This window comes from Schistocerca piceifrons, chromosome 1, assembly GCF_021461385.2.
Source record: "Schistocerca piceifrons isolate TAMUIC-IGC-003096 chromosome 1, iqSchPice1.1, whole genome shotgun sequence".
NCBI lineage: Eukaryota > Metazoa > Arthropoda > Insecta > Orthoptera > Acrididae > Schistocerca > Schistocerca piceifrons.
Window position 1 is genome coordinate 455,503,603 of NC_060138.1, and position 19,336 is coordinate 455,522,938.

At 44.2% G+C, this 19,336-nt stretch overlaps 1 protein-coding gene across 3 annotated transcripts in view; it reads left to right on the top strand.

Moving 5' to 3' along the window:
• The window catches only part of LOC124792524 (G-protein coupled receptor Mth2-like), a 617,551-nt gene that overhangs the window by 230,798 nt on the left and 367,417 nt on the right, over positions 1–19,336 (top strand). The window contains exon 1 of one of the 3 annotated variants that reach the window (XM_047257948.1): positions 17,884–18,902. The exons of the other annotated variants lie outside the window; for them this stretch is intronic. Coding sequence (XP_047113904.1) covers positions 18,095–18,902 — 808 coding nt within the window. The 5' untranslated portion in view covers positions 17,884–18,094. Of the gene's footprint in view, positions 1–17,883; positions 18,903–19,336 lie in introns of those variants that run through there. 3 annotated transcript variants of the gene reach the window in all.

Sequence of the window (19,336 nt, forward strand, 5' to 3'; positions counted from 1 at the left end):
CTCTCTCCTGATAGGCGCACTTGATTCACCGCCTATAACCGATCTTCTTGCAACCTTTTTGCCGACCAGTAGGCCGGCGACAGCTTACGCCAGCACTGATCGTTATCTAAAATATCCTCATTTTTACCCATTTTTCTGCATATCATTCTTGCCACAAATTTTGATACCTGAGCTGTTTACCTGATGGTACAGTAGTTCTCGCAATTATCTGTCCTTGCTATGTTAGGGACTGTGAGTATGATATTTAACCGCAAGTCTGATCATATATATTCAGTCCTGTACATTCTACAAACTAACCTGAATAGAGTTTGGTAACCACTTCCCCAATAATTCAAGACATGCCAAAGGAGCATTAGTATGCCTGACACCTTATTGAATCTTAAGCCTTTCGAGTTCTCGTCGACTGTTAAAGGAAAATTTTAGCTCTTCCATATCGACTCCCATTATTTCTTTTGTCATTAAAGAAATCCTGCTCCTGCTTGAAGTCTTCAGTATAGTCTTTCTCCTCTGTGCTTGACAGTGAAATTGCCTTTGCACTCTCAGGGTAGCCGCCCTTGCTGTTAATTTCACTGAAGGCTGAAATGACTTTTCTATATGCTGAATCACTCCTGTCGATGACCATAACTTTTTCGAAATCTTCACATTCGTCCTGCAACTATTTCACCTTGGCTTCACTGCACTTGTTATTTATTTCATTCCTAAATGACTGGTAATTCTCTGTTCCTTAATTTTCTTGAACATTTTATAATACCTTGTTTCGTCGCATATTGTAGTACTTCTTGTGTTACCAAAGGTTTCTTCCCAGTTATTTTCGTTCTACCAAATTTGTATGCTGAACTTCTGTGACAATACTTTTTAGAGGGCACTTACTTTTCAACTGAATCTGCTATGTGGTGTTCACTATCACAGTATCTACAGACTTAAAAAAACGCTCGTCTTGTGCATTCTGAGCAGTGATTTTGCTATTACTGACTCAAATTTATTGCATGACTTAGTCTTTCTCCTCTTTCAGTACTAGTACTGAGGCCATATTCAGCCAAAACTCTTTCTTCTATTTTCTCTCCTACTACAACGTTCCAATCCTTGATAATTATTGTATTTATCACCCTTTACTTATTGTGTTATCTGATCAATAGTCTATATAATTTTCCTATCGCTACATCTGTTGTGACGTCAGCATGTATACATACACTATTGTTGTTCACGTTGGTTTCCTGTTGAGAATAATTCTGTTTTTGAACTGTTCACTGTAACTCAGTCTCCGCTCTATCCTCCTATTTATGACCGGTCCTACATTGTTTACTGCTGCTATTGCTAATATCTTATGCTCGTTTGTCCAGAAATCCTTATTTTCCTTCTATTTCACTCCAGTAACACTCCTTATTTCTAGACTGTTCCATTGCATTTCCCTGTTACGATTTTCTAGCTTCCCTACACATTCAGACTTCTGACATTTCACGCTCTGTCTGGTAAGCTGTTACCTTTTCGTTGATTATTGAGCGTTTATAGGTTACCCTTATGTGCTGTCTTTAATGGAATAGTTTCCATTGCCTTCCACATCCTCATGCCGTTAACCATTACTGCTTCTTCCAGCTTATAGGAACAGTTTCGCACACCAAAAGCAAGAGGGTGCCCTAAAACTCTGTTGCTCCTCCACCCCCTTTGATAAGCCACTCTTCATTAAATGAATTATGATATTCTCATGCGAAAGTCAAAATATTGTTGAATAATTGAAACACCAGGTTAATAGTTTTCATGTCAGTCCCTTAGCCCTCTTCCTGTATAGCCACTTAACGAAAAATTTCGAAATATCGACATATAATTATAAGCTAAAGGACGATCATTTAATTTTGGTTGGATTAAATACATTAGTTCACTACTTCTCAAGGAGCACTGGCGTCCATACTCTATTCAAACAATGAAATCCACGAAGTACATGCCTTCGGTTTTTGAAGTTACAAATAAACAGCATTTTGAATTGAAAGATCTTCACCCGACTCTTAATGAAGAGCCTTAATTCAGCTACGTTTACTGTAGGCATGGTGAAACCAATAACTGATTTAAAAACTTAGTAATTATTTATCATTAATATATATGACGTTTTTGAGAAAACTCCTGTTAGAAATTTCTGAATATTGAACTGAATTATGCAGAAACCTCTTTAAAAATCTTGGCATCTTGATTATTTTTCACTTCATAAACCTCATGGATTTACCCCTAGCAAGAAGCAGGTGAGATACATGGACGCTTAGTCATACATGTGTTCATAATCGTAGGCGTTTGTACATTATATATTGTGGTTTAAGCGTGAAGTAAACAAATCGATTTTTGCGAATTCTTTCTGAGAGAAGAATATCTTCACCTTGATTGATAAAATTAACGCTTTTGATTGTTGCATAGTACATATTACATTTTAATAATACAATATTAAAAGCATTAAGCCATTCCACAGTACCGAAGATATGTCAGATGTACGACTTTGACTTCTTTCCGTATCTCTGGGAGTCTCCTTTCAGTAGGATATAGAGGGCGTCCCTCTTAAGAGTTGTCAGCGCGATTTCCCTGTTGTTTTTGGACTATGGAGCTGCAGTCAGTCCAAGCAAAGAGCGCTCATCCCATCTTTCATGCGACGTCTAGTGACGACGGAGGGCGTCGATTTGTTTCCTGCTACAAACAAAATTACTTTTGAAGCGGAATTTTGCGTGCCCATCCGATAGATCGCTCCCGGGTTAGTCTAGTGTAACTTTCGGTATATCGATATGTATTATCGGGGACAGTAGAACTCGTACCACAACAACTACTCCAATAGCGACAACACTGTGCTGACTGCTACCGCTAAGCATGCAGAGCTACTGCGTCGCTGCTAGAGTACTGGTTATTGTTCGAGTTCTACTGTCCCCGATAATACATATCGATAAAACAAACATCACACCAGTCTAATTTGGTGCCTCTCTGTCTAGTGGGCATGTAAAATTCCGCTTTAAAAATAATTTTGTTTGTAACGGTAAACAGATTGACACTTTCTGTCGACACAAGGTGCCGCATGAAAGACGTGATGAGCATTATTTGTTTGGGCTGACTCCAGCTACGCAATACAGAAATGAAATTGCAAATATCTGCTGGAACACCAGAGAAAATGAGCCTGACGACTCTTAGTGGAGATAACCTGTGTATGGAGGGAGACCCATTAATAGGAGCGTATCAGGAAGGATTTCGTAAAGGGCGATCAAGGCTTAGCATTCGATAGAGAGGCAGACGTTGCATGGGGGCTTAATTATTATTAAATTTGAAAATCATTTTTTATTTTTGGTAGCTGTAAGTCCGATTACGCTATTTCGTAAACGGTTGGCCCTGACTAGTATTATTACGCAATCTGACTGCATAGAACAACAACAAAGAATGAAATGAAAATTTTCGTTAACACAATTAATTAATTAAGTCCCCAGCAACTATAAAACCTACGAAACCAAAGCACAAGTGTAATTGTTCTGTGTGTGGGAGTGTGACTCAACGTACACATCTGGCACGGTTCTTCTTCAACAAGACAAGAAATTTTAAATACCATTTATACTGAAGTAACTAAAAAATAGAAATACTATAATTGCGTAAGGAAAGCAGAATTACACTCTAATACAAGAACACAAGCCAGATGCTTCGTTGACTGAACCTGTAATCGTGCATTATTTAAGACATTGAGATAATAAAAAGAAAAGGAAAATTTTGTTTCTTTTACCTTCATATATTGACGAAAAGCACTCTAATCATTACAATATATCTCCACACCGATTCGCTACTACCACATCTCAACAAGAATTCTCTACTGCCACATCTCGACAAGCACTCTTCACTACGACATCTCAGCAGAGACTACTACGAGTTCTCAACCAGCACTTTTCACTAGCACATCTCAACAAGCACTGCCAGTGGCTGAGTAATACTCTTTGGCGCAATCTCTGGCGCTGTGGCTCAGTGTAGCCACCTTTCAACGTTATTCAGTACTTTAGAGGAATTCGAAACCGGCAGGAAAACAAGGGTAATCACCCCCCCAACAGACATTAACGGATACAACTTTCAAACTTAAATTTATGGGAGAAATTTCAAATCCACACTAATGTTCGCCAACGAGATGGACTAAGTAGTTCCCCCCCCCCCTTTTAAAATAATTCTGCAAAAATTTGTGAAGACATGGAAATAGGAAAAAAAGGGATTCCAACTCGGTATAAGACAAGAGCAGAGAATGAAAGTGAATATTCGGGCATTTGCAGACGATCTCGCTATTTTAACAAATAGAAGAGGGGAATCTAAAATTGGCCCGGAGGAGGTCACAGAAAGCTGACAAATCTCCTACGAGAAAACTCAATACACGGAAAGGAAGCCTGCATATAATTTCGCCATTGTAATTATTATTCGCGGAATGTTGAAGGAGAGGGAAGAGGAGGTGGACATGTCAGTCCAACGTGTTTTGAAATCTCGTTGGATAACACATGTTATTCTACGCGACAAATAGTAAGTAACATGAGCACGCTCATATACACTCCTGGAAATGGAAAAAAGAACACATTGACACCGGTGTGTCAGACCCACCATACTTGCTCCGGACACTGCGAGAGGGCTCTACAAGCAATGATCACACGCACGGCACAGCGGACACACCAGGAACCGCGGTGTTGGCCGTCGAATGGCGCTAGCTGCGCAGCATTTGTGCACCGCCGCCGTCAGTGTCAGCCAGTTTGCCGTGGCATACGGAGCTCCATCGCAGTCTTTAACACTGGTAGCATGCCGCGACAGCGTGGACGTGAACCGTATGTGCAGTTGACGGACTTTGAGCGAGGGCGTATAGTGGGCATGCGGGAGGCCGGGTGGACGTACCGCCGAATTGCTCAACACGTGGGGCGTGAGGTCTCCACAGTACATCGATGTTGTCGCCAGTGGTCGGCGGAAGGTGCACGTGCCCGTCGACCTGGGACCGGACCGCAGCGACGCACGGATGCACGCCAAGACCGTAGGATCCTACGCAGTGCCGTAGGGGATCGCACCGCCACTTCCCAGCAAATTAGGGACACTGTTGCTCCTGGGGTATCGGCGAGGACCATTCGCAACCGTCTCCATGAAGCTGGGCTACGGTCCCGCACACCGTTAGGCCGTCTTCCGCTCACGCCCCAACATCGTGCAGCCCGCCTCCAGTGGTGTCGCGACAGGCGTGAATGGAGGGACGAATGGAGACGTGTCGTCTTCAGCGATGAGAGTCGCTTCTGCCTTGGTGCCAATGATGGTCGTATGCGTGTTTGGCGCCGTGCAGGTGAGCGCCACAATCAGGACTGCATACGACCGAGGCACACAGGGCCAACACCCGGCATCATGGTGTGGGGAGCGATCTCCTACACTGGCCGTACACCACTGGTGATCGTCGAGGGGACACTGAATAGTGCACGGTACATCCAAACCGTCATCGAACCCATCGTTCTACCATTCCTAGACCGGCAAGGGAACTTGCTGTTCCAACAGGACAATGCACGTCCGCATGTATCCCGTGCCACCCAACGTGCTCTAGAAGGTGTAAGTCAACTACCCTGGCCAGCAAGATCTCCGGATCTGTCCCCCATTGAGCATGTTTGGGACTGGATGAAGCGTCGTCTCACGCGGTCTGCACGTCCAGCACGAACGCTGGTCCAACTGAGGCGCCAGGTGGAAATGGCATGGCAAGCCGTTCCACAGGACTACATCCAGCATCTCTACGATCGTCTCCATGGGAGAATAGCAGCCTGCATTGCTGCGAAAGGTGGATATACACTGTACTAGTGCCGACATTGTGCATGCTCTGCTGCCTGTGTCTATGTGCCTGTGGTTCTGTCAGTGTGATCATGTGATGTATATGACCCCAGGAATGTGTCAATAAAGTTTCCCCTTCCTGGGACAATGAATTCACAGTGTTCTTATTTCAATTTCCAGGAGTGTATGTTCAATATCACTTTAACAATATTCTGGTATTGATATTCAGCAGCTATATATGTGCCCCAAAAGCAGAACAAACAAACGTAAGCAACTGAAGAATTATTGTACAATGAAGTTTAGGCATTTCGACGTACAATTTAATCATGAAATGCATATTAACGAACAGCGAATCTCTTGCCAATGTACTTCACTTCACCAGTGCCAGCTTTAAAATACAAAGCGAATAAAATACAAATGCGATGTTAATGTATAAGTAGAACTACGCAACTTGTTTAGTGACACATTCGTTCGTTTCATTCATTTACACTGCACATGGGAATCGCGACATAAAAATGTTCTAAGCAAAGAAATCTCTGGCACCATGTACGCTTTAAAAACCGCAGACTCTGACACAATGAACAACGCATGTTACCAATGTCAAACAGTATTTCACAAATTTCTTACATTATCCATTGTACAGTTATTTCGCACTGCGCGTCAAGCGGCGGCAATAGAGCAGAGCTAAAGACAATTGGTGCGGGCCCATGTTTAAGAGCTGTACTTTCAGGTCATAACTGCAAACTGTGTGGTTTATAACTTTCTCCATTTTAGGCGTTACATATTAATTGTCGGTGTGTCACATTTGCTGAGTTGCTGGTGATGCCTCACGCGCCAGTAATAATATTTTCTGTTCTAGCTGTTTACTCGCCTTTACGTAGGTATTTTAGAGGCTTTATAGGGGTGATACTCGACGGCTGAAATGTCCATTGACGACGGCGTTTACCGCGGACGGCTGCGTGAGACACAGGACACGCTAACTCATTGTGCAAAGAGAACGTAACGCTCCTCGAGGACGCTGCACAACAGCGACTGCGGCTCACGGGTAGCTTAGGCTACACGCGTAGATATACATATTCGGTTCAAAACTGATTTGTACAGAAATTAATTTTATTTGCACACCATAGAAAAAGAGGCACGAAAAATCCGTCCTGGTCACGTCACTGTGTATAATAACGCTCTGTGTGTGTGTGTGTGTGTGTGTGTGTGTGTGTGTGTGTGTGAGGTATTGTGCGTGCGGTTGAAGGGGCCTCACTCAGATTTGTACAGATGTAGCGTTGTTTCAGATGTCCAAAATCTCTCATCTTACTTGTTATATCGATAGTTCAGGTGGCCAATAAATACCGTCAGACATCTACAATATTCCAAGTTCGAATGAAGAACAATTGCCAACATGAATAACTTAGAAGTAGATATCCTCGGATAGCGAAGCAGCTTATATTAATTAAAGGTAAGGCCTCCGGTCCAGATTAACAGTACGGTGACAGAATATCTCCACACTTAGCGATCACATACAATCGCTCGCTCGATGAAAGATTCGCAACTAAATACTGGTAACTAGCACACGTCACACTAATGCTCAAGAAAGGAGATAAGAGTAATGCACTGAATTACATATCCAAATCACTGACATCGATTTGCAGTAGGATTTTGGAACATAGACTGCTTCCGAAAGTTATGGATCACCTCGAAGAAAACAAATTATTGACAAATAGCCAACACGTATTCAGATAATATCGTTCTTGTGAAACGCAACTAGCTTTTTATTCACACGAAATAATGGGTGCCATCGACAAGGGATCGCAAATTGATTACATTCTTATAAATTATGAGAAGGCTTTTGATAATGTTTCTCACAAGCGACTTCTAATTAAATTGCGTGCCTACGGAGTATGGTTTCACTCGTACGACTGGATTCGTGATCTCCTGTCAGAAAGGTCACAAAAAAAAAAAATGGTTCAAATGGCTCTGATCACTATGGGACTTAACATCTGAGGTCATCAGTCCCCTAGAACTTAGAACTACTTAAACCTAACTAACCTAAAGACATCACACACATCCATGCCCGAGGCAGGATTCGAACCTGCGACCGTAGCAGTCGCGCCGTTCCAGACTGAAGCGCCTAGAACCGCTCGGCCACCGCGGCCGGCAGAAAGGTCACATTCCATAGTATCTGACGGCATGTCACCCATCGTCTAGGGGTAGCATCTTTCACAAGCAGTCAAAAAGTCTTCGGACCCAGCTTCAAAGTCCGCCACCGCTTAAATTTTGAATAAAAATCATCATCAATAGCGGCCGGAGACTTGCGCCATAAGAAGTCACACTCATTCAGCCAACGAGCTTCTCAGACAGAGGGGAGGAACGGACAGAGGTTCAGAGCACTGTCTTTCCCTGGGGGTGGGAGATTGTCCTTAAAGGCAGAAAAACCAGCAATGATCAACGGCATGAGGACGCGGAAGGCAATGGAAACCACTGCTTTAAAGACACATAACTTGTATCCATAGGACATGTGACCTGTAATTGAAAAAGTGTCATAATGATCTCTTCGTTGGCAAAAGATTCCGGACTAGTGCCCGATTCGGATCCCCGGGAGGGGACTGCCAAAGGGGAGGTGACCATGAGAAAAAAGATTTAATAACCAACGAAAGGATAACGTTCTACGAGTCGGGGCTTGGAAAGCCAGAAGCTTGAACGTAGTAGGAAAGCTAGAAAATCTGAAAATGGAAATGCTAAGGCTCAATCTACGAGGGTAATTCAATAATAATCCGCAAAGTAGACATGAAATTTTATCGTAATCAAATAGGATACCTACAAGAGCATCATTGTTCGACATAGTCTCCTTGCGATTCAATGCCCTTGGTCCATCATTGTACAAGCTTCCTGATGCCCTCATAAGAGAAGGTTCTCGGTTGAGCTGCGAGCCAGGAATGTACCGCTTTTTTCACTGCTTCGTCCGAGGCAAATCGACGGCCCCTTAATGCCTGTTTGAGTGGACCAAATAAGTGAATGTCAGAAGGGGCAAGATCAGGACTATATGGAGGATGATCCAGTACTTCAAATTTGAGTTTCTGGAGCGTTTCAGCAGTGTGGGCAGCAGTATGCGGACGGGCATTGTCGTGCAACAACACAACACCTTTTGTCAGTAATCCTCGGCGTTTGTTTCGTATTGCAGGCTTTAGCCTGGAAGTAAGCATTTCACTGTAACGTACACTGTTTATTATTGTGCCCCTTTCCTCATTATGTGCCAGTAATGGACCTTGTCCGTTCTAAAAAACCGTAAGCATCAGTTTTCCCTTGAACGGTTGGGTCCTGAACTTTTTCTTGCATGACGAATTTGGATGTTTCCATTCCATACTCTGCCGTTTACTCTCCGGCTCGTCACCAGTAATGATCCTGCCTAAGTAGTTGTCCCCTTCGTTACCATAGCGATCCAAATGTTTCCTGCAGATGTCCAAGCGGATTTGTTTATGCAACTGTGAGTCGTTTTGGGACCCATCTTGCACAAACTAACCTAGCAGCTAGAAAATTGCAAATATATAACAACAAAACAGTTGTGGATGATTTCGCAGGCAGAACCGTGACTAATTTGCAGACGATGTGCCACTTCGTCAATAGTTAATCGTGTGTCTAAGAGAATCATTTCACGTGAACGCTCAACGGTTTCTTCATTTGTGACGGTAAACGGTGGTCCGGCTCCTTCATCGTGAGTAACACTTGTGCGACCATTTCGGAATTTTTCAATCCATTCGTAGGCACTCCCTTGTGGGAAAACACTGTTCCCGTACTGTACCGAAAGTCTTCGATGAATTCCAGCCCCTAATACGCCTTTCGCCCACAAAAAACGGATCACTGAACGTTGCTCTTCTTTGGTGCAAATAGACAGCAGAGCAGCCATGATTGACAGCGCGGCAGCGATAACGAAACTAACCTAGCAGCCTGAAAATTGCAAAGATATAACAACAAATAAATAAAGCATCAACGTAAAAAATAAAGCATCAACGTAAAACAACAGTACTGCCAAAATAAACAAAAATATATCTAAATAGCGGATAACAATTGACTTGAAAATTGCAAAGATATAACAACAACAAAAAAAGCATGAACGTAAAAAATAAAGCATCAACGTAAAAAATAAAGCATCAACGTAAAACAACAGTACTACCAAAATAAACAAAAATATATCTAAATAGCGGATAACAATTGACTTACCTAGTAAGTTAGCGGGATCGAATCCCAGTCGAACCATGGAGTTTTCAGATTGTCTATAAACCTAGCATTAGTCTCTCTGTAATGTAGAGATTCGCCAGGAATGACACGTGGTTCGCATCACATGTTAAACTGTAGGTCCCCGTTCCAAGTTGGATAACTGGGGACATACAGGTCGTTGAAGTGGCTTCCAATTGAAAGAATTCTACAAGGCCACTGGACCATACGAAATTATTATTACCAGAATCTATGGTGTCTTCTTCTATACATAACAAACATTAATGTCCCCCGCCACGTTTTGCTGTGTGTGTGTGAAGATTCATGTTAGGAAAAACTGTAGGGATTTTGATGCGACTTTCACTAATAGGTAGGCTGATTGACGAGGGAGGTTTGTGTACATACTTTACAAGTATTTCTTGCAATTAGCAAAGGATAATTAGTAAAATCAAATTACCAAAGACTATTCTCAGGTACTATTGTTTTCACTAATAGATTGATTCACGAGGAAAGTTATTATATATTATTTATTATCGCTACGTCAGTAAAGTCGTCCACCCGGCACCAGTGCAAAGGCGGATCGGGTCGTTAATACGTTATTTTTAAAGTGTTTCCGGAAGAAGTTGACGATACCTCCAAAACCACTAACAGAGTTCAGTAAAAAGCTGCTTTCTGTCACGGATTTTCAAGTTTATTTCGTAAAGGATGTTACAAAACGCAAGACATTCTATGGAACCACTCGCCTTTGAAGACACTGTGGTCAGCCCCAACAGCCACCCATTTAGTGTGATTATGGAGAAAATGATCCTTTATAGTCCCCTTCCCCCCCCCCCCCCCCCACCACCACCACCACTTCAATTCTCATCACCACACTCCAGCCCCAGACACTGAAAACTGAGATCTCGCTTTCACGGACTGACCAGAATATGCCTACGGATGTGACCAGAAGATGACGTGTTACAGTAACATGAAAGTCCTTCAAAAATGTTCAAATGTGTGTGAATTCCTAAGGGACCAAACTGTTGAGGTTATCGGTCCCTAGACTTACACACTACTTTAAACTAGCTTATGCTAAGAACAACACACACACCCATGCCCGAGGGAGGACTCGAACCTCCAGCGGGAGGGGCCCCGCAGTCCGTGACATGGCGCCTCAAACCGCGCGGTCACTCCGCGCAGGGAAAGTCCTTCGACAGGCCGTTTAAATCGTCTCCTAATTATCTTGAACACTGCGTGCCGAAGTTTGTTCTGCAGGGCTCGTGGAGTTTAATTCCAGACATTTTGTAATGAGCAGTGTTCATGTGATGCCGAGAACATACTGACGTTGTCAAGACGACGACTGATACTAAGTACAACCAGCCGACAACGGTAGGAAGCTTCAGCTCCATGTCCTCCTGTCTCAGCTCGCAATAGATTGGGAGGATCGTTCAATAAGCAGCGCAACATTTTTTTTTTTTAAAAGCAAGTTGGTTTTATTCAGGTTTCCAATACTCTTTATTATTTGCCACTCTTTTGGCTGCAAGACCCTGTTTTTCAACATAATGTTCGTTCAGTGCAACTGCCTTACTGAGAGGACCTGTCTGCCCACATGATACCATTCTGGCCAATGTCAGAAGTATCATATTGCTGCGTCAACAATCTCCCCGTCAACCACGTACTGCTTCCCGCGGAGGACATCCTTCATTGGACCAAAGACATGGAAATCTGAAGGTGTGAGATCCGGGCTGTAGAGTGGATGAGTAAGAACAGTCCAATGAAGTCTTGTGAGCTCCTCTCGGGTGCGCAGACTTATGTGAGGTTCAAATGGTTCAAATGGCTCTGAGCACTATGGGACTCAACTGCTGTGGTCATAAGTCCCCTAGAACTTAGAACTACTTAAACCTAACTAACCTAAGGACATCACACACATCCATGCCCGAGGCAGGATTCGAACCTGCGACCGTAGCGGTCGTGCGGTTCCAGACTGTAGCGCCTTTAACCGCTCGGCCACTCCGGCCGGCAAAATTCGTTCTTATGTGAGGCCTTGCGTTGCCACGGAGAAGTTCGTTTGCCCTTTTACGGCGACGAACATGCTGAAGTCGTTTCTTCGGGTTCCTGAAGGAATCCCAGTGCACGTCAGCGTTGATCGTTGCACCATGAGGGAGGATATCAATCAGAATAACTCCTTCAGAGGTTTAGAATACCATCGCCATGACTTTGCCGGCTGTCGGTGTGGCTTTGAACGTTTTCTCTGGAGGAGAGGTGGTGTGGTGCTATTCCATGGATTTCCGTTTTGTGTCTCGTTTGAAGTGATGAAACTATGTTGACGATGTTCAGCAAAAAATTGTCACCTTCAGCCACGTAACGCGCAAGCAGTTCCGCACTGATAGTTCTTCGTATCTCTTTATGGTCTTCCGTTAGGTGGCGAGGGACCCAGCGGGCACACCTTTTGAGTACCCCAATTGGTGGACCAGTGTGTCAGTACCACCAGCAGAGACGTCCAATCGAGCAGCGAGGTGTTTCATTGTGATCTGTCTATCACTTTGAGTGAGAGTGTCAGCATGTTCCAACATTGCAGGAGTTACACCTGTGTGCGGTCGGACGGCACGTGGGAGATCGGAGAAGTTTGTACAACCTTGTTGTGCGGATGACCGACGTCTCGCCCAACGACTCACTGTGCTTTTGTTCATTCTCCGAGGATTATCTGCGATGCTCTAGTTTTCCTCCAAAAGGAACTCAACGACAGCTCTCTGCTTGGGGCGCACATCCATTATGCCATTTTAAAGACTGTGTGTGGCGCTGCCACTTATCGGAACTTCATAAAACTGTAGGAGCTGGAGCAGGAATATTCCACGATGTCCCAAAACAAATTCCGTATTATTTAAACCAAAATTGGCCGAGAAAAAGAAGTGTTACATTACATATTGAACAATCCTCGTAACTCCGTTCCATTACATGCAGCACAGTCCGTCTACTAGCAAAACAGGTTCGAAGGGGAAGGACAGAGGCTTTGAGAGTGGCCGAGGAGCACTAGGCCGAAAGAGATATATGACCACTTTACGCGACTGGAAGTCCAAGAATATTTTTATCTTCCACTGCATTCTTTCCTCGACGAGCACTTTTGAGGTGAGGGAAGGTCGGCTGAATGACTTATACACAGACCAGTGGTTATTAACAAATTGATCTTTCCGCTTTGCAGCAGTGACCGCTGTTACGAACCTCGCTGACAGACTGAATTGTGTTGTGGCGGTATGACAACCCCACACCATGCCACCCGCAATTAATGCCCTTACCAACTGAAAAATACGAGAATGCATTGTCTCTTCAACAAGGTCACATGTCATTTCCTCCCGGCTCTCGCCCATCTCAGCTAGTGCTCCGTCTATAAAGAAGTCCATGTCCACTGGAAGCTAAACTCTAAACAGGTTGATGTAGTATTTTTTGTTTTTGTTTTTAGACCTTTCTGCAGCGGTCGCAATTTTACAAGTAATGTGGGATATACACAGTGGCCAGAAACAGTCTGATAAGCTTGTTAGTGTGTAGCAGGGCAAGTTGTGGTGAGAAATAATTGTTAGGAAAAAATTCGATACTCTGCCTCGTTTCCGAGTTAATTAGCGTTGAAGTTAGCTGGTCAGACCGTAGCATGCGCGTATTCAAGCGGCCCGCCAGATAAAATTAGTATAGCGTAAATGATAGCGAACAAGACTGCTCAGCCTTTGGCTCGGGTTCGATCCTTGCTACCGTTCTATGTCCAGTCTTTATATCGCTCTCTTGTTCGGTTTTAAGAAACCAACAGAACAATACGTTTGCTGACACCGTCCCTGCGGGAGCCGCTTGAATTTGCGCGCGTAACGGCCTCATTGGATAACTTCAATGCTAATTAAATCGGAAACGGAGCAGCGTATCGAATTTTTTTCTTAACAATAATTTCTCAGCACAACCTACCCTGCAACATCTTTAGAAGCTTTTCAGACTGTTTCTGACCACCCCGTATAACTTCTTTTGCGACTGTAATAAAAGTCTTATTTAGAGGAGATGCATTTCGCTTTATTTTAAAGCAATTCTAGTGGTCACTGCAAAAATGTGGTTTTGCTTGGCAAACAGATTTGTAAGAAAAAACACGTTGTTACAGTGACCACTGAAGATGCTTTAAAATAAAACAAAAAGCGTCTGGTCTAAATAAGGCTTTCCTTACAGTATATCTGGGTGAACTGTCTGTGTCACAGCTTGGGCTTCGTTTTCAGAATAAATATTTCACAAGACCGCAGACTTAAGGAAATGGTTTACTATGTGTCGGACCGGGACTCGAACCTAGAACGCTGCCAAAATGGGCAACTTAGTCGTCTGTGGAAGGAGAGTTTCTTTAAGAAGATTGCAATCCATTTCCTCTCCTGATATTGCTCAATGTGATCTTAAATTACCTCGGTGGAGACGGCAGTCGACATTACACAGGAAATATGTGTGTGTGAATTACTAAAGGACCAACCTGCTGAGGTCATCGGTCCCTAGACTTACACACTACTTAATCTAAGAACAACACACACACCTATGCCCGAGGGTGGACTCGAACCTCCGGCGGGAGGGGCCGCGCAATCCCTGACATGGCGCCTCAAACCGCAAGGCCACTTCGCGCGGCCAGGAAATATGAAGGGAAACAGAATGGGACATCGGATGACAAGAGACCACAACGCTTTTCCTGTCTGTCATCCATAACTACGATCTTTAATTATCTCCATGGAGACGTGACGTTAAACTGAAACCTTGCGTTCTCCTCCGTTCTACATCAGATCTAGCTAACCCAGCCCACTCTGTTCGTTGATTAGGTCCAGTGCGTTGCAGACATCGACGCCCTGGTTGATGCCGTGATCTTTGACCTCACGCGGGCGTTTCATACAGTTTCGTACCGTGGTCTAGTGTCGAGTTTAGCGAGTATCATAGCAGATTCACAACTGGATTCAGGACTTCATTGCAGATGCTTTTTAGTTACATGTTCTACAGATGAGCGATACATTTATCGGAATGATGTGGGACGATTCAGTTGACAAGGTATGTCCTACCATGAAAAAAACTAGATTTTTTATATAGGCTACCAGTACCTAAATAAAAATTCGTCTTACAGAAGGAGTTGTCCTGAGGAAATGGTTTTAGATTAGATTTGAAACTTTCTTCGCTTCCTGTCGAGCATTTTATGTTATTGGGCAAGTGATCAAAAAGTTTTGTCGCTTACTTCTGAGCCACTGACTGCCTTAGTAGCTGATGGGTAGTAAAGGCCATTTTTGCCTCCAGCGTCGTAAGTATGGTCACCACTGTCCTTCTCAAATTCTTATCGATTATTTATAATGCATTTCATTAGCGAATATATGTATTGTGATGATGCAGGTAAAATGCCTAACTTATTGAAAAGGTACCTACATGACGACCTCTGGTGAATACCACATATTCTATGCACGCTTTTTTGTAATCAGTACTTTCTTTCTAAGAAAAGACTTGCACCAGAAAACTATTCCGTAAGTCGTTACTGAGTGGAAATGCGCAACATATGTCAGGATGTTAATATATTTGTTTCAAAGACTAGTAATTATACAAAGAGGAAAGATATCTGACCTTAATTGTGTGAACGGTTCGGTAATATGCTTCTTCCGGTTGAAGTTTTCATCAGTATATACACCTAAAAATTTAGAGCATTCTCCCCTTTTTACTGACTCCTGTTCATGTGCTGCATCAAATTGAAGGTATGACTATTTGTCGTACAGAACTGAATGCAGTGTGTTTTCTCAGTATCTGAGGAGAGTCCTTTTTCAGAGAACCACTTGATAATCATGTGAAAAGCATCGTTAATAAACTATTCTGTTACGATCTCTCTAAGAATATTTATTGTGACACTAGTATCGTATGCAGAGAGTGCCAATTCCGTTTGATGAATGTTAAGTGAAAGGTCATTCATATGTATAAGGAATAGGGGTGGATACCTAGGATTAACCAAACGGTGCGTCCTAAGGTGGAAAGAACAGGTGAAACAAACTGTAAGAAACTCAAATGCCAAACTGACAGAAGCATCTTAGCGAAATGTTATTCATACAGGAAAGAAGCAGTTACAAAATACTTTTTCGAACGATTCTTGAGTACTGCTTAACTGTCTGGTCCCCTTACCAGGTTGGGTTGATAAAAGAGGTAGAGAATATCCAACGAACAGTTTAGCGAGTCACGGAGGTGCTCAACAAACTCCAGTGGCAAACGCTGCAGTTGAGGTTTCGTACATCAAGGAGATTTTTACTGTCCAAATACCGAGAGGGTACGTTCCGGGAAGAGTCGGGAAACATATTACTCACTCCCAAATTATTATTATTATTATTGTTGTTGCTTCTGCTGCATCCGTCGTCTTAAGTAGAAAGACTGGCGTGATGCAGCTCTCCGGGCTGCTCTACCCTATGCAAGTCTCATCATCTCTGCGTAACTGCTAAAACCTGTGCCCATTTGAATCAGCATATATTACTCGTTCGTTGGTCTCCTCCTACAATTTTTACCACGCCCAAACCACACTTACCTCCTTTACCAAATGGATGATTCCTTCATGTTTCAGGCAGTGTCCTATCAACCTAATCAAGTTGTGACACAAATTTCGTTTTTCCCTCGTACGATCAACACGTCCTTATTAGTTATTCGACCTAACCATCTAACCTTTAGCATTCTTCTGTAGAACCACACTACAGAAGCTGCTATTCTGTTCTTGTTTGAACTGCTAATCGTCCACCTTTCACTTCTGTAGAAGTCTACACTCCAGGCAAATTCCTTTAGAAAAAATTCTTGAACATAAATTTGTATTAGAAGTCATCACAGTGTTCATTTTCAGAAATCCTTTTCGTGCTGTAGCCAGTCTGTATTTAATATCCTCTCTACTTTTCCCATCATCAGTTATTTTGCTGCCTAAATCTACTCATCTACCACTGTTTGTGTGTCATTACCTAATCTAATTCCTGCGTGTCTCGAAATGACGACAACGATAAAATCAAAGAAATTATAGCTTATACAGAGACTTACCGGACAGTCATGTTTCCAACACACCTTTCGCGAATGAAAGAGGGAAGAGAAGAAAACATAATGTTACCGTCCACCGCACACCTTAAGGTGATTTGCGGAGTATAAATGAATGTGGCGAGGAACCTCATAGGGGTGGGATGGTGAGAGGCCACAACTTATTTCCTCTCCGCATGGACCGATGTAACGTTAAACTGAAACCTTGCTGGCCGGCCGGAGTGGCCGAGAGGTTCTAGGCGCTACAGTCTGGAACAGCGCGATTGCTATGTCGCAGGTTCGAATCTTGCCTCGGGCATGGATGTGTGTGATGTCCTTAGGTTAGTTAGGTTTAAGTAGGTCTAAGTTCTAGGGGACTGATGACCTCAGAAGTTGAGTCCCATAGTGCTCAGAGCCATTTGAACCATTTGTAGCTTGCTTCCACATTTCGTGCTACTCCAGTTGACATTACACAGTGAATGAAGAGGAAAACCGATTGAAACATGGGATAATCAGAAACCAAAACCAGTTTCTTCTCGCGATGGAAACGTGACATTAAACTGAAACGTTGTTTCCAACTTCTGTGCTACTCCAGTCGATATTACACAGCAAATGTTGATGGTAACCTATCGAAAGGTGGGATAGTGAAATATCAGTATCTCGGCAACCTGTGATCTTTAATGATTTCGGTGGGGACGCTCTTTTCCTACACGCCGGTCCGTTTTACACTTGAACTGTGTAGCAGAACTTTGTGAGATACGGGACGAGAAGGACGACTGGGTGCAAGCGCATCCTGTAAGGATTCATCGCGACCGGGGAATCACACCAGACAGAGGAAAGGGGGAAGTCAAGGCTGCCAGCCGTTTCCGCAAGCGCAATCGTTGGGTTCCACGAGCAGACGCAGCCTGCGCCACAGTCCGACGGCGCGTGTCTCGCTGCGCACACCGTAGCCAACTCAGCGGTCAGCGATCTGGCTCCACACTGGAGTACCGAGAACTTTATACAGCAGACCGATAACAGCGTGTACAGTGATTCAGCCCAAGCCTAGCTGGATCATATTGTCGCTGTGTAGCAGGCCGACCAGGGCAGTGAATCATTCGGTGCAGTGCAGTGCAGCCGGAGAGTAATCGAGATGGCGCGCGCCGCGGTTGTGCTGGCCATATGCCAAGCACTTCTGAGCGCCAGTTCAGCTGCGCCTTGTGCTGAACCTCCCGGCCGAGATCCTGCGTGTCTGGACAAACCAGTGGAGATGGTGCGGCCACAGGAAACTGAGGAGGGCGACATGGTGGACATGGAGACTGGGACCGTCTACCCCCGAGGACTGTATTGGCCCAAGACGGAAGATGGCAATATTACCTGCGGCTGCTCCCGGCCGGTACGCCCGCAGCTCGTCAAGTGTTGTCCTCCCGGGGAAGCGCACCGGTTCGACGAGTATCACGAGTCTTACGAGTGCTTCGAGTACGACGGGGCTTTCGGGCCCGTCGTAACCGGACCGGGCGGTAATTATTCTCTCAAGGACTACGAGAGTACAACGATGCTGCCCTGTAAAGTTTATATACCGCTAATGCCGGAGGAGGTCGTGGAAGTGTCGGCGACCGGTAGACTTCGTACGGTTCTGGTGGACGGCATGGTGGAGCCCAGACGTTTCTGCTTAGAGACGCTCGTCAGCGAAACGGGCGAGGAGCTCGTGGCCGGGCTCTGTTGGGAAGGGCACGAGGTGAAGCTGAACGCGTCGCAGATCATCTACATCGTAACGACGGTGGCGTCGACGCCGTTCCTGCTGGCGACTGCGGTCACGTATGCGGTGCTTCCCCAGCTGTGGACGCTCCACGGCCGCACCGTTGCGTCGCATGCGTCCAGCATGTTCGTTGCGTACCTGTTGCTCTCTCTCACGCAGATACTCAGTGATGTCATCAGCGACAGCGCGTGCGTCGCCTGTGGTGAGTACGCTGCTCATTTGCTTAAAATATATTCTAAAGTTTGACATCTACATATTGTTCATTTTAATTGTGTTAACTCCCAAGCCCCCTCTATTGATGTAGAGATCCGAATCCACAGCTCCCATGGATACAATTAGCGTTAGTCGTTTGTTGACAGGGTGCAGGTCAGCTACTTGACATGTACGTTTCAAGAAATCTTATAGCTTTATAAATAATAAACAAACACTTCGATCAATCTAATAACTCGTCCAGCAAGTTCTTTACATGTCTTGTACCATGGCCTAATGTCCGTATAATAAATAACTTCGATTATCTTGGTTTATTAATAATCTGTTCATAAACAATATGACATCGATCCACAAAACGATCGAACTATACGGCTGCCCCTGTGAGTCAGTGTTGCCACCTTCACCCTAGGCAAAAACAGTGAAGTG